General features: G+C 44.9%; 1 protein-coding gene across 1 annotated transcript; it reads left to right on the top strand.

The window, feature by feature from the left end:
- The first annotated feature begins 7679 nt into the window (after positions 1-7679).
- On the top strand, positions 7680-10252 carry socs3a (suppressor of cytokine signaling 3a). The gene is made up of 2 exons (XM_076143046.1): positions 7680-7867; positions 8403-10252. Exon 2 carries the CDS (start codon positions 8551-8553, stop codon positions 9181-9183), a length of 633 nt encoding a protein of 210 aa, XP_075999161.1. The 5' UTR covers positions 7680-7867; positions 8403-8550; the 3' UTR covers positions 9184-10252.
- The last annotated feature ends 15341 nt before the right edge of the window (positions 10253-25593 follow it).

Below are 25593 nucleotides of genomic sequence, written 5' to 3' on the forward strand. Positions count from 1 at the left end.
GGGCTCCTGTTCTGGGAAACACTCACAAAAGAATCACATTTTGGTGTTTTGGGCCCACATGTGAGCTCGCACGTGCTACAGTGCAGCTTTACAATAAACAGCAATGCACGTCAAAGGGGCGTATGTGTACATGTGTGTGCTGCGCCCGATGTGGCGTGAGGCGATTTCTGGCACGACTTGGATGTGTTTGTTTACATGCAGGTTGGAAGGTTTGTACGCTGCTTCCAAGAGTTCTTGCTGAAACCGGGAAAAGAGGGGAGAAGGAGGCCGTGGTTTGGAGAGGATCCAGGAGAATTTCCTGTCGGCTGAGAGTCCAGCTACAAGGGGGGCGGGGGGGAGGAGGAAATACTTGGAGAGAGAGAGAGAGAGAGAGAGAGAGAGAGGGCGAGGGGGAAGAGGGGCAGTGGCATAGATTTTCCTGGAATAGAATAAAATATTATAAAATAAGATCAAATAGAGGTGTGGGGGCTCAGTGGTCCCCTCTGGTCTCTGGACCTGGACCTGCTCCCACCTCAGTGAATGGACCATTGCACCATTGCATCATTGTGGCTTCTTAATTTGTTTATCTCGCAGACTTCCAGGATGCAAAGCGTCAGAGCTCCATGAGGAGCAGAGAGGCTGAGATCAGGAGTCTTCTTCAGCTGCATGAGTGAGAGGCGTGGAACTCAAATACGTGTGTGAGAGCTGAAGGAGAGGCACAGCGTGTGATCAGAGCATGTGAATATGCTTCTGTCACTGCTCTCTATAGGCGAGCACGTCGGAGTGTGTAGGAGTTGTAGATAAACAATGAGACTGAAATGGAATCAGAGCTGTGTGAGTAATGAGCACGATGCCACGATGAGAGCAGCGGCCCTAATGGAAGGAGAAATCCACTTACACACACCAAAGATGCAGCTGCAGTTTTATGAGAAGCATCTGAATACATGTGAACCTTTGTGTAACTCACAGGAGGAGAAACACACCTGCGCCGATGACAACGGCGCCTATTCAGCACACTGACCACCGCCGCAACGTTCACTTTATGGTCTCTAGATGCAGCATCATTGTCTCTGCCATAAATGGCCTTATGTGCAAGGTCATCATCCCAGTCACACACATGCGGAATCATTTACCGACCAAGGGGATGACTGGGATCAAAGCCTTCCTCTGAGTTGCCTGATGCATCCTGGGTAGTATCCCCAAACATCTGTGACTGACTCAGGCTCTGTAAACAATGCAAAGTGGGATGAGGGAGGGCGGGGGACCCATTGGCGAGGGATGACGAACGGGCAAACTGAGGGGACATCTTCCAGATAAAGCCTCCTCTGACCTGTCCCAGCTATCAGCGCCATTATCTGAACAGTAACCACAGAGCCCGTGTGTGAACTTTGCACGCACACACTACATCTATCCGGAAATGTCAGACCGCTTACTGGCACAGCTCAGGATCAGGTTACTGCTGTGTTATAGAGAGAGCGTGTGTGTGTGTGTGTGTGTGTGTGTGTGTGTGTGTGTGTGTGTGTGTGTGTGTGTGTGTGTGTGTGTGTGTGTGTGTGAGGTGCACATGAGGAGCGGTCACAGTGCTTCATTTGCATGTGAACACCACTATGGGAGCGCATTCTGGGACATGTGCATGTGTTTGAATGCACGCACACACACACACACACACACACGCACGCACACACGCACGCACGCACACACACACACACACACACACACACACACACACACACACACACGCGCACATACACGCACACACACGCACACACAGGCACACACACACACACACGCACACACACACGCACACACACACACGCACACATACACGCACACACACGCACACACAGGCACACACACACACGCACGCACACACACACACACACACACACACACACACACACACACATACACATACACATACATGCACACACACGCACACACGCACACACACACACACACACACACACACACACACACACACACACACACACACACACACACACACTCGTCTCATCTTAAACAAGGTGTTCTTGTCTCGCCTCATTCAGCCAACCTGCTATTCTGGTGCAGACAGATTTATTACCACCTGCCCCATGACATCAGCCAGCTATTTCTGGGGATTGTGGGAACCAGAGTCCATTTTTGAGCATCCCGATTATGTCATTGGCTCCCCTGTCTCCAAGCATCCGATCCTGATAAACGGATGGCGGCGGCATCGGCGGCGGGAGAGTGGAGATGCTGGTGGGGCAGCGTCAGATCAATCACATTATCTCCCATGATGCAATCAGACAAGCGGAGTGAGGACTCACATGATGGTGGCTGCTGATGTTTTTTTTTAAATTAGCTGATATTTTGTCATTTTCAAGAAGTGTGAGGCTTAAAATACGCAGAGTCCTTCCTGTTTTCTCTTATTGAGTTTTTCGGGGTGTTAGGCTGCTTTCTATGGAGTTCTTAGTGTAAATTATGATGATCTCAAAATGACCCTGATGTTCTGAGGCCAGGTCGTGCTTGACAAAATTTCATTCGTCATTAAATTCAATAAAATACAATAGTAGATTTAATAGATTATATATTGCTGAAAATCTTTATTGAATATTTATTATAATTTATTTTCTCCATTTTGCCTGTGACTCCTGCTTTATTAAACTATTAAGACCTGCTCTCATTAGAATGCCTCTGATAAAACTGTCTCAAAACTTAATCATCTTTTATCTAATCTGAATCATCTTTTATCGTCTTTTTGGGGAAATGCAACAACTCTCAAATGTCCAGAGATGGAAAGTACAATTTGTGGTACTTGTACTTTTCATGTATGTCATCAGACTGGTTATGGTGATTAGGGTTTCAGAATGGATCTGAGGTAATGAGCTCATTGGCTTTAGGGAAGAATTCAAGCAGCGATATCATTCAGCTGTCGACATGAAGAATTTAGAGTGTTGCATTCTTTGGTAATGTTAAGTGACGACTGAGATCCAGTTTGCAAATACCTCACAACGAGGATGTCCCTGAGTGTGTGTGTGTGTGTGTGACGGGCGATTGTGAAAACGCCTTCATGTTAAGGGTGCCTTTATTTTGAAGCTCCATCTTTCCAGTAAACATTTAGGTGTGATGCGCCTAGCAACCGCATCAAACACAACATGGCCCCAGCTGGAAAGTTATGACACACTGGAAGTCCGGCACTAATGACGCTCGTGACATCTGCTTCTTTTTTAACTTCTTCCTTTTGGATGTGACTGTGCACTTAAATAAGACTGAATCACGTGCTGTGAGAGCTTCGCCTGGATTCATTTTCACAAGCTGGCTCCAAATGTCAAAATAGTTATTGCCACATTGTGACACTTTGTGCGATTTGGAAAGATGTTTGTTGAAATTCCTTTTTTCGGGGCCTCTCAGGAAGTCGTCCTGTGTTGGTGGCGTCAATAACAGAAGCTCCGTGCTCGCTGTCACATGGAATGAAATACAATTGTTCCTTGTTGGTAAATGGGCCTCATCTTGTCGCTGTTGTAACAATAGCAGCAGACGATCACATGCCAGGAACACACACCGTCTGACAAACGCCTCCAGTAAACAGACCAGTTTCTCCTGCCTGTGGCACATAGTTCCTTCCTGCCGACCTTCAGCGCAGAAGACCAGGCACAGGCCGCTTCAATGGACCAGAGGGTGGCGCTACCTAAAGATGGGATCAATGCCTTTGCCACAGACCAGACGTGAGCTCATTTATGAATACGGTGTTACGGCTTACATTATGCCACTGTGGTAGGGAAAGCTGCTCAAGATAAGTGGAATGAGTGGAGTCATCGATGATCTCCTATCCTTCGCGTCCAGATCAAAAAATATGACTGGAAGGAAGGAAGAGAGTCCATACTCGTCTTCAGAGAAGTCATGCAGCCAGAAGAGCACAGGCAATTTGTTGGAAGAGACAACAAAGGAGCCAGCTATGGTTGGAATTGTGGGTGTGAACAATACAAATGTAGGTTAATGGTGAGGGTGGCTGTTCCCAGCAGTCACACCTGAAGCCATAAATAGATGCAGGAGGGAACACACACCTCACACACATCTGACCACAGACAGGATTACCCACACACACCTCACACACATCTGACCACAGACAGGATTACCCACACACACCTTTCACACCTCGCAAGCTCCTCTCGGCAACACACACCGATCAGTCGCGCGGTGAAGGCTGCCAAAGCTTCTCAGCACAAGGAAATAAATGATAAATAAAGTGATGAATAAAGGCAGTATGATTGCGTTTCTTTGTTAAAATCCTTAAAGTATTTGAAGAATGTATTTCTCCACACAGCCTGAGTCAATGTGCGCTCGGCTTATCATCTTATCATTTGACCTTTGCCTTTCTCATTTTGTTGATAAGGTGAAATGCCCGATAATAGTCCTCATCATTTCCTATTAAGTAATATAAGATAGAGATACAGAGTGTTCTTCCCCGAGGCATTACAGTAATACTCCACAACGGAGTTACGCAATCAACCTGAAAATCATCACACAATTATGAACTAGATGTTCTTAAGATAGAATTCCTGGCTTCTTTCCATGCGTCACATGCCAGACTCAAATATTTCCAGTCAATACACACACAACACACACCCAAACGTGAATATTCTTATCATCAGTCCCCCCTTGCCCCCCTCCCGCTCGAGGCCATATGCAGTTGGAGTCTTTAGAGAATACATTGTTTAAAAAAAGTGGTGGTTTGTTGTTCATTCTCATCTGTGGTCATCACACAACATAGTTCCCATAATTCACGGAAACGCACAAAGGGTGACATTCACAGAAAACGAGAGAGAGAGAGAGGGGAGGGAGGGTCAGAAAGAGACAGAGAGAGAGGGAGAGAGAGGGAGAGGGAGACCAGTTGGTAATCTCTGCTCCGGCTTCACCAACAAGGAAGTGGTGGCGAACGGGAAACAGTGAGGCTCTGTAGCAGTAAAATGTCACTTTAAAAAAAACGTTGAAACAGGAAGTGAAGTTACTGTACGCGGTGGTGATACTGTACTAACAGGAATTAGATTGGCAGTTGCCAGGAACCTTCCAGTGTATCACCGATCAGTAGCAGTAACACTGTATCACAATGACTGGGGCTTCCTCATACGCCACAATCATTCAGATGGATTTTTGCAGGGCGACCTTTTAGACGTGACCCCTCAGATACTCAGTAAATCACCTTTGCTCACATGTTGTTCCCTCCACCTGGATCTGAGCCCCAAAGCGCCTTCAGCTGTACAAACAGTGAGCGGGCGCCTTTGTAATTGCCATAAGAAAATGGCAAAACATCTCCAGTTCTCCAAAGGTCGCTGAAGTGCTGCTCGACCCACCGGCTCCAAAATATTTTGTCGAATAACATTTTCGGTGCTTTTCAACGTCTTTCCAGTCACTTTTTCCGTATCCACGGTGGGTTTACGGGAAGAGCTCGAGTACGTTTCTGAGTCAGTGTGGGAAAACCTAAACAGCTGCCTGTTCCACTAAACAGAGCGGTTTAGAGCAACACGCCATCATGCAGGACCGTGTTTCATTTACTTATATAGGGAAAACGCATTGACTTCAAAAGTACCTGGGATTTGAACGCTCTCACTGGGAGATATTGAAAATCCGTTAAAGTAAACGTGCTGTGTTTATGTTGTTAAAGCTACTATAACACACACAAACACACACACACAGTCATACACACACGCATGCACGCACACACACACACACACACACACACACACACACACACACACACACACACACACACAGGTTCCCTCAGATGTGCTGCCAGAGTCCCGCAGTGTGTGATGATCACAGAGGAGAACATCGTGTCTCAGCTCCAGGTCACATGATTCAACAGAGGACCAGCTGACCAATGGTTAGATACACACTGTTTCTGCTCTATAAAGTGTTTTATAGCTGCTTAAAAGCGCAACAAATTGTGTTTTTTACTACAAAGAAGCAAAACACAGTGTTGGGCTTTCTCTTTCCCATTCAGTGGGCTCTCTGCCACGTTCCTTCCATTGACTTCCACTCTGGCCCCAAGGGAGCTGTGTGGATGCTGGATTCATGGCTCACACTGATGACACAATAGAGTTTCTGGAAACAAGTGGACTTATTACGGGGTTAACCTAGTGATTCCTGATCCACCCCCTTTGTGCTGATGATATGAATGAGACAACACCTGACTCACCTCTGTGGACACAGCTGGCATTTACCGAAGTCCATCAGGCTCTGTGGCGTCAATGGGTTACACATCACCCCCCCCCCCCCCCCCCCCCTCCCCCCCCGCTCCCCCACCACCATCCCCATACAGCTCCCGGCAGAGGTTTGGGAAAACCAACAGATGCATCCTTCCCTGAGGTTAGGCTATGTTGCTCTCTTTCTCCTTTTCAACAGTTCACAGTTCAGTTTCTCTCATCGGGGCGTCTCACTGACAGTGCCGCCTTCCACTGATGAGTAAAACAATGAGGCAGTAAAAGGAAGGCGAAGCTTAACATGACACCATAGCCTGGAGTTAATCTGAACTAACCACCTGAGTCTGAAGGCTGTCCAAACTGAGTCAGCAGGGAGGGAAGTGTGGACACTATGAGCACTTTATCAGTCAGAGGCGTGTTGCCAAAGATTAGACTGGATTTACAGTCACACTTCTTTAGAATTGTCTGATACTTCTATTGTAAAGAACTGATGACAAAGATAGATTTTTGGGTCAACTCCAGTTAAAACTATACACACATTTAGATGTATTAGACATGAAATCATTTAGTCTAACTTTTATTCTTTGTTGTACTAAATATGCTTGACTGTCATGTGCTAAACATCTAAGTAAGATTTAGTTGTTGTCTACTTTTAGTCCCTGTACTTATTAATCCTTTTGTTACTGAGTTTTGTTTTATTCTCATTTAGATCACAGATTTCTTTACTTTACTGAATAACAACCTCGTCAGTGAGGAAAATGCTTTGGGAATGGTTTGCTTAAGGCAGCAGAGCCACTAAGTCCCAAAGTCTATTATCAAAAACCAGACTTAATATCAATAAAATGTCATCAGAAATTAAACACCCATAAATTATAATTACATAAACAAAAGTAGACAGAATGTTCTCCGTTTGATATAGTGAACACAAAGACCTTTGGTAGTGTAAGTGCTCTCCTGCTTTAACAAAGCGGTTTGTAATCACTTCGGGGAAAACTATAAACTTCACAACAATGAGTAAATACTCTGCTGGCCTTGGAACAGCTGTTGCTAGTGTGAAGACCCGTGGAACAGCTCCAAAACAAATACCGGCGCCCCCTATGGGAGAACTGCGGCATCACACTACAACTCCTCTGAAATACATTTGTGTGTCTCGATTAATTTAAGAGAAATGTAATGACATCACAATATAAGCACTGAGACAGACTAATGTGAGCTGTGTTTACAAGTTTAAAGAGATACACTTGCTTGGAAGTCACTCCATTTTTTTTGGGAGACAAGAGACGAAGGGGGAGGAGGAGGAGGGAGGAGGGGGAGGGGACATTGCAGGAATTCTTATAAAAAATAAAAGCACCTCCTGTCGGGTTGCCAGGACAGAGAGAGAGAGAGCGAGAGAGAGAGAGAGGGAGAGACAGAGCGAGAGAGAAAGAGAGAGAGCCCTTTCCTGGAAGAGAGGAGGAGGGGGGGAGGAGGCGGGGCGAGGTGACACATGAGCTCCTCCTCCTCTCAGCAGCTCATGTACAGGCAGCGGCGCAGACACTCAGCGACCAAACGAGCACACAACTGCTGCTGAACGCACCACACAAGACACTTCGTCCTCGCCAGACAAGACAGCCAAGCGAGCGTCCTCACGTCTCCGTCTGTCTGCCAGTGACTCAGAGAGGACACTTTGGAATTTAATTTAAAGCAAGTTTGGAAACACGCCAGAGGTAAGCATCTTAGTCTCTCTTCTTTTCCTTGACTTTATTTATTTGACTTTAAAGTGTTTTAAAGTGGCCACGCGCTCCGCTGTATTGTAGCGGCGCCGGGTCATCGGCAGGAGTGTTGCGCAATCGGGATTACGTTGCCTTTACTGGAACTGACCGAGTTCCCGAGGACAGTGGTGGAAAAAAGTTTCCTCGAAATTGTTAAAGGTTAACTTTTGTGTATTTTCTTGCCAAGTATGTGGTTAAAGCCACACGAGAAGCCTTATATGTTTTAATTATGTGTTTTATTGTCTGTTGAAGGATAAAAAGTCATGATGTAATAAGGCACTTTCCTTCAACATGACTATAATTTACCGTAAAATTGGAAAAACATTTACTTAAAAGCTGCATAAATGCAATAATATCGGATTACTCCTCAGATGTAATAGATAATTGGAATTTCGTGGAGTAAAGTGACTGCATTTTCCTTGTTTAGCATCGGTCCTTAAATCATCCATCGACCCTGAGCTCTAACCCTCTTCTCCTCTCGTCTCCTCAGGTGCTTTATTTCCACACACACCACTGACCTTCTCGTGCCCTCAGACCAAGACGACCCACCGGGTGCAGCGAATCTCAGTTTTACCCCGCCTCCTCTTCTCTCTGTTGCCCTGTGCTCACTGGGCAGTCTAAAGTTGGGGCACAGCGCCATGGTAACTCACAGCAAGATTTACACCGCAATGAGCAGCAGCCCGTTCGACTCCAACATGCGGCTGCCTCACCGTTACAAGACCTTCAGTGGCAAGACCCAGTACCAGCTGGTCATCGCCACCATCCACAAACTCCAGGAGAGCGGCTTCTACTGGGGGCCAATCAGTGGCAAGGAGGCCAACGCCATGCTGTCCACCGAGACCAGCGGGACCTTCCTCATCCGGGACAGTTCAGACAACCGGCACCTGTTCACCCTCAGTGTGAAGACAGAGTCGGGCACCAAGAACCTGCGCATCCAGTGTGACACTGCTTCTTTCTTTTTGCAAACAGACCCTAAAAGTATTCAGTCAGTCCCTCACTTTGACTGCATTCTCAAGCTGGTGCATTACTACATGCCACAGAGCAGAGCAGCATTATCAGTGGGGAACACACGCAGTGGGAATATCTACTACATCTACTCTGGAGGGGAGAAGATCCCCCTGGAACTCCTGAAGCCTCTGTCCTGCAGCTTGTCCACCCTGCAGCACCTGTGCAGGAAAACGGTGAATGGACACTTGGACATTTCCTCAAAAAGAGACCAACTTCCACATCCTCTGAAGGAGTTCCTCCAGGAGTATGATGCTCCTATCTAGAAACGCCAACTGAGGCTCTTTAGGGCAAAGACTTGAAGAAAGTGAACGGCTTCTGCAAAGCCACACGCGATACGTCTTTGGAGTAACGAGATGGCAGGACAAACGGTCTCTATAGGAGGCCGGACCTGCAAAAGCCCAAGACTGAGCTTGTCTGGAGGAGCAGCTTTGCACTGACAGACTGCCCTTCGCCTCTGGTTCCAGATTTGAGGAGGTACGGCTGGACTAAGGACTAATCCAACAGAATAAGAGCATTACTGCAGTTTGGTCACATCACAGAACTTACTGGAAGCTGACGTGAGGCAGTCCATCAGCTGTCTGGACTCTGGATGATGCAGGGTTTCCCTCTGCTGCTGCTGCTGCTGCTGCTGCTGCTGCTGCTGCTAAACACGGTGCAGTGAGGCTGTGGAGCACACACACACACACACGCACGCCTCAGAAAACGATCCATCCATTAAGAGCTGGACTGTTCCGATCAGACGGGGCTTTGTCTGACATTGAGAGCCCGGTCCTGGACCAGGTTAGGCCCGCATCCAGGGTTATGCCACCAAATGCACGCTGGGAATTCACAGAGGAACCAAAACTGTCCCTCAAGACAGAAATGCAATGTTTAGTAGAAGTATAAATGTCAAAACTTGCCTGATTTTGTTGGACAATGGACACGACTGAATCCAGCTGGTCCCGACTCCAGAGCCTGACGGGTTCTGAAGCACACAGATCCTCCACACAAACAGAAACATGGCGGCGTTTTGTTGCACAGGCAGGATACTTGTTGCTGGCAAATGAATGTATGAATATGAGAAACCCTCTTCACCCAATGAGGCGAAGTATCAGAATCTTATTTTACTGTTTGACTTAAGATAGTGTTTACATGAGTGACTATGAAATGGTAGATCTGTTATCGTGCTGTCTTTTATAAAGATGTAACTTTCAGCCAAACCTCCGGCTGAGGATGCTTGAAGATATTTGAGCGAAGTTCGATGAAACAAGCAGACTGATACAACTTTGCACTTATTTATATTCATATGAACATTTCAGTAATTTATAATAAAGAGCACTATTTTTCTATGAACCATCTTCTCCTTGTTTGATTGTTTGTGTTTGTCACACATCAGAGGTTTCCACGGTAATCAAAATAAAAATATTGTTTATACTGGATAGTACACACATATTTGACCAACTATGTACATTAGACTACATACACATGAACTGAACAATACACACTCTGTTCCGAAGCACGAGGTGGCTACTTTTAGCCGGCGTGACTATTGGACTTTCATGAATACACACCGCGAGGCTTCACATGAACTCACGTGAACTAACACATACACACACACACACACACAGCTCAAATATGTATTATCCCACAGTAATTCAGATTCAAAGGAACTCATTTTACTTAAGAGCGATCTAATCTCTGCAATGATCATGTAATTAGGTTGTTTGCCGCCAACTATGGGAACAATGTGCTCAGGTAGGATAAAATGAAGTTACTCCTATCCAGGCTCAATAGACTAGAACATACCTTCAGACAACAAAGTTACTTTGATGACTTACCCAAGTACATCCTCATAATTGTACTAATTGATGAACTTAGAGTACAAACACACATATTATCTTTTATGTTCTAATAATAGACAAACCTCCACAAAGCATCAAACCTTCCAATGAAAAGCTTGAATGTGACAACACGTGTTAATTCATGTAATCTGGTAATAAATGCATTTTATTGTGCAGCTTCATGTCAACATCATTAAGTATAATGATGTAATGACCGACAAAGTTTCCTCTGAGCCTGATTGTAGCGTGTCGCCACCCATATAAGCACAAATGCCTCATGTCTTCCAAACCGTAGACAGAGCCCACGAGCAGGAATGTGCACATTTACTGCAAACTGCTGAAATGATGATGGATGAGCGGGAATCTGCAATAACCTCAACATCCAACATGATGACGGGAAGCAGTGCTGAGTCCTCCGCTCCTACCTGCCTCCACAGCACTTTACTCTTTCCTCTCAGTTCAGGGGTTTGAGAGAGCGTGAGGGTCTCTGAGGTCGTTCACACTGTGCGGATAATCCAGAACAAATGTTTTTCTTTTCACTCAGTAATGGGCTGATAAGAACATGACAGCATTCTATAGAATGAACCACTCAGAAGCCTTTACATGTGAGCTACTGACCTACGAACATACTGACAACATGTTTGTTGCACACAAGAAAACACAAACATTCAGAAATGTAACTTCATCATAGATTTTGTGTTTTGTTCACCTCCTTAGACTTTCACTTCTGCCTTTCTGATCTAAAGCCTTTAATATTGTCTGGCTTCGCATGTTGACATCACAGACACAGGGAGAAAAATCCCTCCTGCATTGCTGGCACAAGTGTGTTGTTTTTTGGGCTGTGGGCTCAAAATTTATCAATCAAGCCATGTATTTTCCAGAAAGGAATTTGATCAAAAAGGCTGCATGCGGGCCTGCCAGACAAACAGCGGAAGAACAGGACCATTCAGGGGAAATTCTCTGGTACTGGATGAACTGATTCCAGGGAAGCAGAGTCATGAGATCATCGTCTAGTCTCCGCCTCCACGTGCCGACTTGTGCTTGAGCTTTGCAATCTGATCAATGCATCATGGCCCATCAGGTTTTTTCTAAGGAAGTTTGTCCTTCCCCTCAAGCCAGAACAAACTGATGGAAGTGAATGAGAGGGATATTTCCCATTATTAATTATTAATGTCATTCAGTAATATGCATTTCTATCTTCCTGGGTGTCATTTATGTGGTTTGTTGGCCTTAGCAGCAGAGAGGACGGCTCCTATGCACTTTGAGCATCTGTGATAATACAATAGTTGTGAAAAAGAAATATTCTTTAGATAAATGTAGCCATTATGTACATCAACTGTTATTAGATTTGATTCTAGGTACGATTCCCTCAAAATTAGCAGAAGTGAGATATGACACAGAAATGTTTCATTCCACTTTCATGTCATGTTGGATTTACCAGAGAATCAAACCTGCTGACTGGGGGAAATCCAGCCGCATCCCCCAGAGCCGCAGTTACAACTAGGACGTGGGACTGTGTGGAGTATGTGGAGTGTGTGGACTCAGGCGGTGTGCTGTGTGTCACAAATTGTGGAAGTGTGCGACCGAAAACCAACACTGTCAGGAAAGTCCAAATGTTGTTTTTATATCAGGGAGGGAACAAGATTATGACAGATGAGTTTGTCCTATGATGCTGTGTTAATACAAGCTGAAGCTTTGTAAACACTCCGTACACACACCAATCAATCATGTAAAGAATAAGAAGTTGAAGGGATTGGTGTAAATTTGTTTTTAGTTAACTACAGCAGCATGTACCCTTGATAGGCGACCTCCTGGTGTTTGCGAGGCCTTTATGTGACTCATTGTGCAGGGCAGTGTGCAGACAGTGGGTCGTTATCAGCATGGCGGGATGTTAAATGGAGGCTTTGGAGCAATAATTCCTGTGTGAGTGAACTTGTACATGAAATAACAATGTGTCAACACAAGTGTTTGCCGGAGCGCTGAGTTAAAGTGCAGGTGAGCCGCTTGGTAAATTGTGTTTTCTGTCACCGGCAGCAGCAATTAAAGCTTAAAAGTTGCTCATTTAAAGTGCCAGCGAGCCCTGAACAGAAATAGTTTCATTTACGGTTAGTGGAGGTTCCTGGAAGAGGGAAAGCACTTTAATTCCTTTACAACAAATACATCACAGATTACTACTTCCTGGAGGAACTGCTGTAATATGTTGTCAAATAAATCAACCTATGATGATGAGGAATGTGAGAATGTTAACTACTACTGTTTTCTGTTGCAGTGTTACTATAGATACAGCATAGTGGGTCAGGCTTTGCTCGTGTCACATTGTTACACTGACGTCACTCTGACTGCGTCACACGCGGTGATTTCCTCTCACAGCAGCAGAGAGAGTTCCAACGCCGCAAACTTTCGCCAGCAAGCTTTGAAAACGTTCCAAATGTTTTGTAATGCTTGACTGTACGAGGATCGTTATGGCTGAGGCCTTTCGTTTGATTCAGTCTGTTCACTTTGCCTCATTTGCTCCCTTTGTCCCCAGCATGTGTGCATAAGCTGTCAGGCCTGTTGAATGCGCGGTCGGGAAAGGCCTGATTCCTGCTCGGATTTCCAGTCCCTCAGTTTGTTTACAATTCCACAACTGCTGGTTGCCATGGAGCCTTCGTCAATGAGCTCCAGATGCCAGATACGAGAGCCAACCAGGGAGAGGTGGTGAGTCATCGCGGCCCATAAGTCCCACCCTCCCAGACGGGCAACGCTCCGCCTGTTCCTCCTCCAGGCCTTTTGCATTTACTGTCAGAGCTCCACTCCCTGTGCTCTGCTCCACTGCCCAAACAGAATAATACAAATGTACACACGCGCCGTCGCTGTATTTTTAGAAGCGCTGACGCTGTTTTCGGCTCTGCTTCGCCTCAGGGAGGCTGTCCAGGCCCACAGAATCCCAGAGTAAACACCCAGCAGAGATGCAACAAGTGAGACCTAGGCCCTGTGCGTGCAGCGCTGGGGGGTCACGCAGGTGTTAAATGCTTCTCAGCCAACCACTGGGCTCCACAAACAACCTCTGTTGGTTTTGTCACAACTTGTCACAGCCTGATAAGATTTCTGCAGGAATGCAAACATTAATGTGAAAGTCGGTTTATTCTCTGCCAACTGCAACTACATTCATAATGTTTGAATTATAGCAGTAAGTCTGTTTGCACTGTGCTGGTAAGTGTCCGTCACTCATGCTGCACTTCCTACTGTGGTGTAAACAACTCTATGGTTTGACTGGAAACTAGCGACACAACACCTAGCAGCTGTGAAAAACATTGATTTTCACTGTAATTGGAGTTCACTTCTTGTACTGTTTGTTGAATGTTGAAACTTGACCTTTAGTCACACTAGATGTTGTTTCTGTTTCTAGAAACTTACGCAGATATCCACAGGTGAAACCTACACACTTACCATATGCAAATGATGCATATGCATACCAAAGAAAAGTGCAGACTGTGATATTTAAACAGACATTGAGCTTCTTCTGCTCATATATACAGCATGTAAGTCAGATAGAATCACATATGAACAACAATATTGGTCTTTATGTTAGACTCATAACCTATTAGACCATATGGAGTAAGATCTTATAGGTTTTGCTTGTATGTATGTATAATATATGATGATATGTTACCAAGTATAACACTTTCCTCATTTGAATTAATGAAACATATTCTGATTGTGATGTGCTGCAGGCCACATCTTGCCAAATATAGAAAGCTCTAGTTACAAAGGTAGGAAATGCAGTGTGTCCTTTCCTTGAATGACACACACTGACATAACCACGTAGAAAATATATGGCGTATATCATATGTACATACTGTACATATATTAGATTTCCACACGGTCCCTGCTGACTCCTTCTCCTCTCTGTTCTCCTGCAGAAAGCTGGTTTGTTAAGCTATGATTCTAATTGTCGGGCTGGAACACAATGTCAACTGGAGAGAAATTTTAATTCTGCATTGCTGGAAAGAACCGTGTGAGTCAGCCGTGGAGAGAACAGCCCAGGGCAGCAGGAGGAGGCCGTCCTCGTGTAACTCGTTTCTGACGGGTGGTTTACTGCGTGCAGCACTTTACTGTAACACACTGTGCAAACACAGAGAAACAGCAAGCACACACACACACACACACACAGCAGACCGTAACTATTTGCAGCAAAAACATGTATACATCTGTAAATGAGTGGTGAAGCAGGGAAGAGCTGGAGGAGTGTGTGATTTTCTGTTACCAGTGTTCGGATGCCTCACTTCCTAATTATGGTGTGAATCATAGTAAAGCCTTCAAACATTTGCAGCTTTTGCTCTGCACGGTTGCCTCTCACTCACTCACACACACACACACACACGCACACACACACACACACACACACACACACACACACACACAAACACACACACACACACCCACGTCCTGCAGCTGCACACCAGCGCTGCAGGGATCGTTTTCTTTGTTGTTGGGGTGTGTTTTCCAATACACAGTGCACGCTATGAGGTGTGGCCGTGAAGTATCGCCCTCCGATTGCTCCATTAAAAAAAAAAGAGGGGAAAATTGGTAAAAGAGGAAAAGAGAAATATGTGTTTTTCGGGGGGAATTCTGAATAAATTAATCAGTTTCACCGTTCTTAACCGTCACAGAAGCCAGTTGAGCAGTTTGTTTTCTATAAATAACCTACAAATTGTACAACAGCTGCTGTGTGTACTATTATAAAACAGGTGTGTGTGTGTGTGTGTTTGTGTTTGTGTGTGTGTGCCTGCAAGAGCGTATGTGTCATTCATCGAGTCTCTTCTTGGAAGCGGCTGCGGCGGGTGGTTTCGTCTGTTCTACTGTGACGTATTTGGTTAATGCAGCACTCTGACTGAAGCACTCTGTCCTCTGAGGAAGTGAAACACTGAATGTCATCACCACGGCAACCAAATAATGCACTACGTATGTGTGCATGCTGGGTACAGCTTGCTGCTTTACCTTTCTGACGTGTGTGCATCTTATGTCCCAATAGCAAAAGCAACACCAGCAGACTCTTTTGCTTTGTTTACACTTGTGTGGTTGAATACTGAGGACCTTCCTTCTTCTTGAGAAATGCCCAAAGCATTTTCCCAAGAACAAAGGAGCAACCGGCAACAATAAACAAATGAGTTGCAGTGATTCCAGCCAATGCTCTCAAAACTGACACGCTCTATTCTAATGAGGACTGCACCTGTAAACCACCACCCCCCCCTCTGGCAGGAGAACTCCTTCAGCTCTGCCTGCATCAGAACAAACTGAAAGTAGCAGCTGGCACACACAGGCCAGACCAGTTAGTTCCTCAGAAATTTCCACTGAGTTTGTGTTTAATGGTTTGGTCATGTCCTAGATAAATGTACCCACACCTTTGTGTTTGCTCTGAAACTTAGGCAGATTTGCTACACTGATCACTGTGCAGCGGGCGACACACACACAAGACATGTTGGTTTGTGGAACTGCTCTTGGTAAAGTGCCAGTGCTTCTTTGTGACGCGTGTGAACTACAGAGGCACATGGATCTTAGACTGCATGAGAACCTTTGTCCTCGTTCCATATCAGCCTATCAAGTGACCAACACATGAAGTAGTAATTCTTTGGAAGCAGAGCCTTCAAGAGGGGGTGATTCCTGTGAAGTACAGCCATAGTATCAGCACGAGTGTTTCTAGTGAAACAGTTGTCATGCTTTCTGAAGAAAATGACAATCAAAAAGAGGATCTGCCCTCTTGGATTGGAGTTTGCTTTGTCTCCAATCAGTCTTTCTCTGGGCAGATAATGTTGCTGACAGTAAGCTTAATTTAATCATTTATTCATGTGTTTATTTACTAATTCATTCATTTATTCAAGTAGCTGCAGATTGCTGTGAGGGTGTAATGTGACTGAAAATGGCAAAAAGCTTTCAAAGCCACATTTTTGGATCATGTGTGGCTCATAAACCCAGCAGCCCGAGCTTTACTGGAAAACCTCTGATCATTTGACAGACAGTTGAGCTATTCAATACATCAAGCCACTCACTTAGTATACAATGACAACCTCGCATAAGTGTGTGCGCGCGTGTGTGTGCAGGGCGAGTATTTTACGATAAGAGAGCAAAAAGCTGGAAGTGGAAGGAAAAGGTCAGCGGAGTGTTTCCTGTATTGGAGGTCATCGGGTGAGTGGGAATGTCCTCTTTCTGGAAACGAGGTGTCCTTCCTGGATGAGCCTGAATGCTGGACTGGTGCGTCAACAGAGCAGAGCCGCATTCCCAGCAGGGCAACGCGCAACCGCTTCCTGGATCCCTGAGCACCAGCAGATAGAAGATAGAAGAGACATTTTCATTTTTAGAAAAGATTGCATACTGTATGTATTTAGATTATTCTATGTGTTATTGAATGTAGATAAAGAACAAATGTTAACTTAATGTATTGTATTTATATGAGTCACTATTATAAAATAGAGATGCATCTTCATAAAAAGTTGACACATTTATAGTATAACACAAATGTGCTTCTTTTTATTTTAGATTTTTTAAATGTAATTCTTTGTAGGTAGGTTGTAGGTAAAATAGATGTAGACAGTAAAATGCAGAGCACACAATCACTTTTTAGCGCTTTGCCCTTACATAGCAAACACTTTTCGTTGGAAATCAGCTGACAGTCACATACTGTAAACAAAGGAAACACGTGGAAGCTCAGGGACAGTCCTGTCCCGCTGTCTCTGAGGCCAGACACTGAGGACACAGAGCAGCCAGTATAAGATCATAGACCTTATTTCAGGTTTGCTTGATCTGGGTGTTGTGTGCTAGTCCACCTTAAACCTAGATCAGGTTTGAAACACACAATATATCCTTTTTTAGGAACATTATGTACTCAAATGCGCAAAACCTATTCGATCATTAAAACTTTCTTTTGTGTAAATGGTTAATCTTTGCATATCACAACCATCACAGCAGGTACTGACACGCACTATTTACACAACTAATGAGCCTCAATGTGGTTTGGAACACCAGCAACAAACTGGAGCTTGTGTGTTGTGTGAGACTTGGCAGGGACTCACAAAGTTTGAGCACAATGAGTCACAAAGGATTTATTGCTCTATAGGTCTCTCAGTGTTTGTTTATAAAAGCTGAAGTCAAATTCTTAATCCTTTCTGGAAAGTCGAGGCCATGAGAGGGAATAAAGGTGGGAGAGCTGCTTGTGTTCATTTGAAAGTTTCCTGTCAGGACATGAAAGGTGTCCTGGGAAAACAAGCAGCTGTTATGGAGACCTCCCGAAAAGACGCTCCGATCCCTCACGTCACAGGAAACCACACGGTGCGCTCCAGAGAAGGATCCTGCCACCTCATGGAAACACAGCACAGCCAGCAGGGAACAATCTGATACCGGGTCCTGTTCCCCCCTGCCCCGAGCCTCAGCAGGACCCACACAGGCCATACACACAAACACACACAGGCCACACACACACACACACACACAAAAACAAACCTCAACCCCAAGTGCTGCTTCCGTGTTGGTTTGTTATGGAACAGTTCAGTTTGGAAAGTGTGGAAAATCTATTTCCACAGTGTTATTCAATTTTCACCTCAATTACATGGAAAGTTCATACAACGCACACAAAACGGGACGGAGTTTAGTATATTTGGGTTCTGGGGACGACTTTAAGAGATTCAAATGAACTTTCCCAGAACATTCTGCTTTGATGGCTCTACAGATGGTCTGGATGGTTTGCAGAACATTCCCAGGAGGTTCTTATTTCTCAGCCTCAAACATTTTCAATCTGTTTGGAACGCTCTCCAGAAACACTCTCAGGGAATTGGAAAACCCCAGGGAACACTACAGGTTGCACTGATAATTTATGATGTTGTTGCTCCCCCCCAACTAATATTTGTGATAATGATGGAACCTCACACATGAACTTTGACCTCTAGGGTAAACGAGAAGGACACTTTATGGTTGTTTGCTTAAGGGAAACAGATGTTTCTTGTTAAGTGATTGATCTTTGCCTCCAGTTGTATTATTATCACTGAGGATGCACAATAATTCACAATATTTTAGTCTAGCAGTTACAGTTCTAACACACACACAGGCGTGTGGTGCTCAGTTTGAAGCCGACGGACTGCCTGCCTTGCCTGCCTGTCTGTCCATCTGTCTGAAGCTGCTTTGCATGCAGATCAGTGAGGCCTGATGCGGCGCTTCCACTGAAATGTGTCAGTGCCGACCGTGTTTATAATGAATGAAGCGATAGACCAAAACCGTCACCAGCACTTACGGAAAGTATGATGTTAACAGGAAGGTCACAATCAGCCCTGCAAAAAGCTAATGAAGGAACATCCCAGAACGCATGCGCCTCATCACGCTTTGCATGGAAGCAAATGGGAAACCACAACTGAAGAGCCATGCCATTAACCCAGGAGAAGGAAATGAGGCTTTGTATTATAACCAACCCAACCGAATGATTGAAGAGTTTAAACTAATTTCATTTTCTGCTGCACAATGTGCGTGGAGAGTGCGGTTTAAACAGCATGGACTCGTACGTTTGGTTGGATCGCCCAGCAAAATGTTTGCTCATATTAAGCCACTTGAGTCTCTTTTACAAACCATCTGAGCAGGAATCCAGTGCAATAAAATAATAACTCCCCTCCAGATGCTTAATATCATAATAATGTGATCGACTCTCACGATGGCTCCAGCTTCATCCCTTCAAGGCCTCGGTTAGACACCAGCGCAGCAGAGACCTCGTGATGATTTAAACCGTCGCTCTGCCAAAAATGAGAATGAATTACACGAGAGGCTGCAGACTCAAATCTGCTGTGAGATGTTTTCAAGGCCTCAATGAATTTATGCTTCCAAGAATTTTGGTGTGTTTCGCATGAGAGCGTTGGCTCTCGGTGAGGCCACACCTGCTAAAAGAGAGCAGCAGGATCTATAAGTGATCATTACTAAAGGCTGAGTTTGTAAATGCCTCCGAGCGTGCGTAATGTGCGTTATTGGAGGAAGGGAAACATGTGATTTCCTTTGGAAAACAATAATTATCACAGTTGAACGGTGCTGACTCACAGTTTTGGAAAAAAAACAAGGTCCTGCTTCAGGTCCAAGATGTTGCTCAGTAACAAACTGAGGGAAAATACGAAGGCCGGGTGGAACTTGAGCAATACGTGTTGAATATTTAGCTTGCTGGGTTTTATTTCCATGCTTGTGATGGGAAGAATGTTTACAGAAATGAGCTCAGGGGTCAGAGGAGGACAGGACTCACGCAGGAGGACACTCTTTAACTGGACTGACTTGGGTTTGGAGGATGAGGAGGATCTCTCTCTCTCTCTCTCTCTCTCTCTCTCTCTCTCTCTCTCTCCCTCTCTCTCTCTCTCTCTCTCCCTCTCTGGCTTTCTTCTTCTTCTGCATTCATTACATGCCATTAGCAGCGTGCTTGTCCTCATCTTGCTGCTTGTTGTGCTCTTGGCCATGGCTCCAGTGAGTGTACACCTGTTCATGAAGCACCACTCTGCTCTGCTCTACTCTGCTCTGCTCTGCTCTGCTCTTCCTCTTAGCTCCATCAGCTCACCAATTGTCTGCCATCAAAACACCATCGTGGCTTAACAGTGAGGTGTGAAAGGCTTCCCCGAGGACGCTGTTATCAACCTCTGACTGTAAATAACACTGTGATTATTTGTCGCAGCCGTAAGCTTTTTCTTTTTTGCAGAGCCACATGCCATAATCTTGAGATTAAAATGGATCTTTATGACTCCAATGTCAAATAGTAGATAACAGGGACTCGTACACTTTGTTCCAGTGGTTGTTTTGGCTCCCACCAGACACACGGTGACTGTAAATGTGAACTGAAACGTAAACAACAAATGCAAAATGCGTTTCTCTCCCACAAATGCAATGCAGATTTCAACCCAGCGCCACACAAGTTTATACGGCTTCAGTCCCGTCTGTCTGTGTGGAAAATGCAGCGATCGGATCTCGTGTATTAATTGCAACACTGATGAGAAGAGGAAAACAACATTACCACATATGTACAATGTGATGATGTCAAAGTGAAGTACGCTGTTGCAAAATGGCTTTAACCAGAAATGCACTTGCTCAATTTACATAAAATAGGAAGTGTTGAAATAGCTATAATTAGAAATGAAATTTTGACAATGCCTGATTGCAGAGGTGCACTGTTAACGCTTTAGTGATAATATGCAACCAACCTACGAATTACTGAGAAACGCAGCTGCAGGAAGGGGCAGTTGTAACCGCCAGTTACTGGAAATGAAATAGAATGCATGTGCATGCGTGCGTGCGTGCGTGCGTGCGTGCGTGCGTGCGTGCGTGCGTGCGTGCGTGCGTGCGTGCGTGCGTGCGTGCGTGCCTGCAAAAAGGAAGTGGCAAATTTTTCAAGAAAATGTGATGAAAGAGGTCAATAATATTCAGTAATTGTCAGTGTGTAAGTGTGGCTGAACAGGACAATGGTGATGATGAAGCAGCTGTGATGAGTTTGTAACACAAACATTGCAGCTCTTTGATATGAATTTCTTAGGATGTATGATGTTTGGATATTTGTCAACTTGATGTTCTTGTGTGTAAACGTTGATATGAGCAAATGATTCTCTCCCTTTAGAAATGTAGTGCCGTGTAGAAGTCACTGCGGCTTTAGGGGGGGAAAGTAACAAGAAACCACATTCACAGGATGCACGAAAGGTAGAGGAGCAGAAAATGTAAAGTATGCAGCACAATGTGAAAGTACTCAAGCAGAAACTCCCAAAATAAAGAGAAGAATGTAATGAGCTGAGGTTTACACACGCACGCACGCACGCACGCACGCACGCACAAACACACGCACACACACTCATCTGTGATAGGTGGGATGATTGAGTGGGCAAAATAGTGTCAGATTGCTGTGTGACCCAACTTCACACAAACACAAAGTGTGTGTGAATGAGAGAGAGACTAAGACAGAACAGGAGAGAAGAAGGGAGTTGTGTGTTTCTGTGTGTTGGGGGGGTGGAGGTTAATCTCTTACTAACAATTCAAGGAATTGATTGTGATCTCTGAGAAGTGTGACTCATCCAGCTGCATATCAGGAAACCCTTCAGATATTGGTCACAACCTGCGTGTGTTGAGCAAAAAAAGCCACAGTTTATGCAAACGTATGACACTCCTCCTGACCCCCCTCTCTCTATCTTTCTCTTTCTCTCTCTTTCTCTCTTTCTCTCTCTCTGTCTCTGTTTCTCTCTCTCTCTCTCTCTCTCTGTCTCTCTCTCTCTGTCTCTGTGTCTCTGTTTCTCTCTCTGTCTCTGTTTCTCTCTCTCTCTCTCTCTGTCTCTGTGTCTGTTTCTCTCTCTCTCTGTTTCTCTCTCTCTGTTTCTCTGTTTCTCTCTCTCTGTGTCTCTGTCTCTCTCTCTCTCTCTCTCTCTCTCTCTCTCTCTCTCTCTCTTTCTCTCTCTCTCTCTGCCTCTGTCTCTGTCTCTCCTTTATTCTCTCTGTCTCTCTTTTTGTCTCAACCTGTTCATCCTGTCATGCTCAAACTGTGTCCGTCTTATCTTTTTTCCCCTTTAACTCCAGAGCTCAGACAGGATATTGACACATTTGTGATTGGAAGTCACGACAGTAGACATTAACATGCCAGAAAGCCCACATCAGAGTCTCGTCTGCTCAGAAACTCAAGCCTCACTTCCCTTAACAGACACACACTGCAATAAATAAATCCTAAATCACGTGTGTGTGTGTGTGTGTGTGTGTGTGTGTGTGTGTGTGCTGTTTACAACAAATAAGAAACCGTATACACTAGTTTAAATGCAGCATTGCTCAAACCAGACGACTGTTTTGAAACATTGAATGAATCAGGAGTGTGTTCATGTCTTCCAGCCAGCATCTGAATCACTCCAGTGGAATCTCAGTGCGTGAGTCCCAGCTGAGGCTGTAGCTCAGCTCAGACCTCATTTTCAGACAACTTTATTAGTCCTTCAGCTCCAAATCTTTTGATTTAATGAAACATGAGGGCGAGAATTCCATCCTTTGAGCTTTGGTTTCTTTGGTTATTTCAAATGAAACAGGCCAGTTGCAAAGAAACTTCCTCCAGGTTTCTGTCTCTGAGAGGGTGACATCAAACAGTAAAGAGAAAGCCCTCCCCCTCGTCCTATCACCCACGCCAGTGATAGGAAGTGACACCCGTGGGACCCCTGTACTGTAACCGTGGTGATGGTAACACCAGAGGCCCACTGCTGGCTTCCTCTAAACGCTGCACCTTCACCACAAATGCTCCAGTAGTGCCTTTAGTCACACCAAGATCTGTGCAGCATCCAGTCAGACAGAATGATTCCATGACTTTGTTGGGGGGCAAAGTGAAAGTAAGACGAGTGTTCACAGTTCCAGGAACTTTTCGACGTGGTGGGCTTTGGACGTAATAGCCCTGAAGTTTTGATAAGGTTTGAGTAATACAGCTATAAACAGACCTGTGTGACTAAACACAGGCTGTTTCCATGACTGATGACATCACTAACTTAGCAACGTGTCCATTTTTGTCTCTCAGAAACACCTTCACTTCACTTTGCTTTTTATATCATTTACATCCTCGCTCACTCATCAGGGATCATTTCTGAGAGCCTTATCTCATCTCATGTAAAGTCTATCGGCCTGAACGAACAGATGTTGATTGATAAATAAGGACAGTTTGTGTCAGAGACTTATGCTACATTATCGCCTCAGCATGTGTAACTTCTTTATCCGGTGTGTGTGTGCGGGTGTGTGAGTGAGGTGGGGGAGGCAGAGAACGTCATGAAAGAGCAAAAGGGAGGTAGAGAGGGAGAGAGAGACAGACAAGTGCACCGCATAGTGAGAAGTGAGAGTGAAACATGTGAGGCTTTGGTCCTCCAAGCTGAAAAATCTCATATCTTTATGCAAATCTGACTCAGGTGAGTGGCATCAAAGGAAACCTTCTCCCTGTTTCCTGGAAAAGTGTGTCGCAAATCATCCACTTTTTCATGACATACCACATAACCTGAAAGTACGAGCTTCCCATAAACTAAAGGCTTACAACACACACGCATACACACATAACCACACACGCAAAAGACAGAAAAAGAGAACAGGAGAATGTCGAGGGGTGAAAGCTTGTGACATATGAGAGTTAAGCAGAAAAAGCACGCAAAGAATACAGGAGGATGCTGTGCAACTCTGACTTCACTTTCCTGGAAATCAATGAATAGATTATTATGAAGGCAAAGAACTGCTCCATTCAAAAGTCCACTCAGATACCACAACAGAACCTGAAGGGGATAAACGCTGTACTTCTGACCATTACAGGTTTATTTTCTAACCTTTACCACCATTAATACATGTAGATATATTGGTATACGTACAGAATAATGTGATATTTTGTACGTTTTGCTATACATGACTATGAAAAGGCAGATGCAATGTTATGGGTTTCTGTGTTAAGATACTTGTAATGATTTATATACTCTATATACTTGCATTGTACTGTTTGATGTCAATAATAAACAAAACAAAGCTTGTAACTCTTCATTTTGCTGATGAGGTTGTAAGTCCCGCAGGAATCCACAGCTGAACTTCCTCACAGATCATTAGGCTGTAGTATTCTCCTCCCTGCCTGCACTTCCTAGAACCTTGATTTGTCTCCTTTTTATTTCCCTGATCTGCACACACTCAAGTGATTTCACCACGCTGAGAAGCAAGCGATACAGAGAAAAAGCCCAAGCTGAGTGTGTTCCAAAATGACGAGATCGTTCTCCAAAACGTTAGGCAACACTTGCCGGGAATGTGAGACGAGGTAATTAAAGATGACATCCATACTGTCCTCGTCTCTCGTAATGATCTGACTCGGGCTCCCGCTCTCTTTGAACACTGACACACAGCATGCCGGAGCGTTTACTGTACAGGTGTGGGGAAATGGGCCTAAGTCATGCGAGTTTCCCCTTCGCCAACGGGATGAAGGCAGACAGAACCAGCAACTGCAGCTGGAACTCATTAAGAGGCTGTCAGGAGACGTTTTTGCTGTTATGGTTGATGAGTCGCTAATCTGCTGCTAATCTGTAACATATCACCACACATTAAAGATCATTAATAAATGACAAAAGAATGCATTGGGCCTCACTGCTTAGCACAGATGTCTTTGTGGGAGACAGAAAGGCTGATGGACATGATTAGCACAGTTTTCAGGGTTACAAACTGGAGCTGTTCTGCTGTCCGGCCTCCTCCTGGACGCCTCCTTGTGGAAGAGTTCCGGTCAGGTTGAACACACGGCAGAGAAATTGTCTTTATACTCATCAAACGGCCTGGGAATGTTTTGGGATCCCCAGTCCCCGGTGCTTTGTCACCGGACCTGGACTGGACTGATGGGTGAAAGTGTGTCTACTTGGGATAACAGCTACACGGAGTTTCGTTCGTTCCTGTGTGTGATGCTCAGCTCACACAGCGAGGAGGCTCCTGTTAACACGTTTTTCCATTTGTGTTTTTTTCAGGTGAACGACAAAAGGTCAGAGTGTAGCGGTGAGGAACGCTGCAACAAAAACGCAACAATGTCATCAACCTGTCATCAACCTGCGCTGTGTTTGCTTCTATGTAGCATTTAGAGTCGACACAGCCTGTCAGAGCAGCCAGAGGAGAGATATTCATAGAAACAACCAGAACAACCTAAACAGTGAAGGGAGAGGCAGAAAGACACGAAAGAGATGGACAAACCGTGTGACTGCGAGACAAAAGAGACAAAGACAGGCTGAAGACAAGCGGATGAAAAGAGCGTATAATCCCTCTCAGCCAAACCCTCCTGGGCACTTTGTTATGCAGGATATGGATCTGTTATTCCGGTCTTTACAGGAAAGGCTGACCACATTGTTACTATGACAACCAGGTGAC

The sequence above is a fragment of the Genypterus blacodes genome, unplaced genomic scaffold (assembly GCF_046128005.1).
Source record: "Genypterus blacodes isolate CSIRO-AG114 ecotype Tasmania unplaced genomic scaffold, CSIRO-AGI_Gbla_v1 ptg000022l_1, whole genome shotgun sequence".
NCBI classification, from domain to species: Eukaryota; Metazoa; Chordata; class Actinopteri; order Ophidiiformes; family Ophidiidae; genus Genypterus; species Genypterus blacodes.

Coding starts and splice junctions, on each gene's coding strand:
- socs3a (XM_076143046.1), top strand. CDS start 8,551: ATGGTAACTCACAGCAAGATTTACACCGCAATGAGCAGCAGCCCGTTC.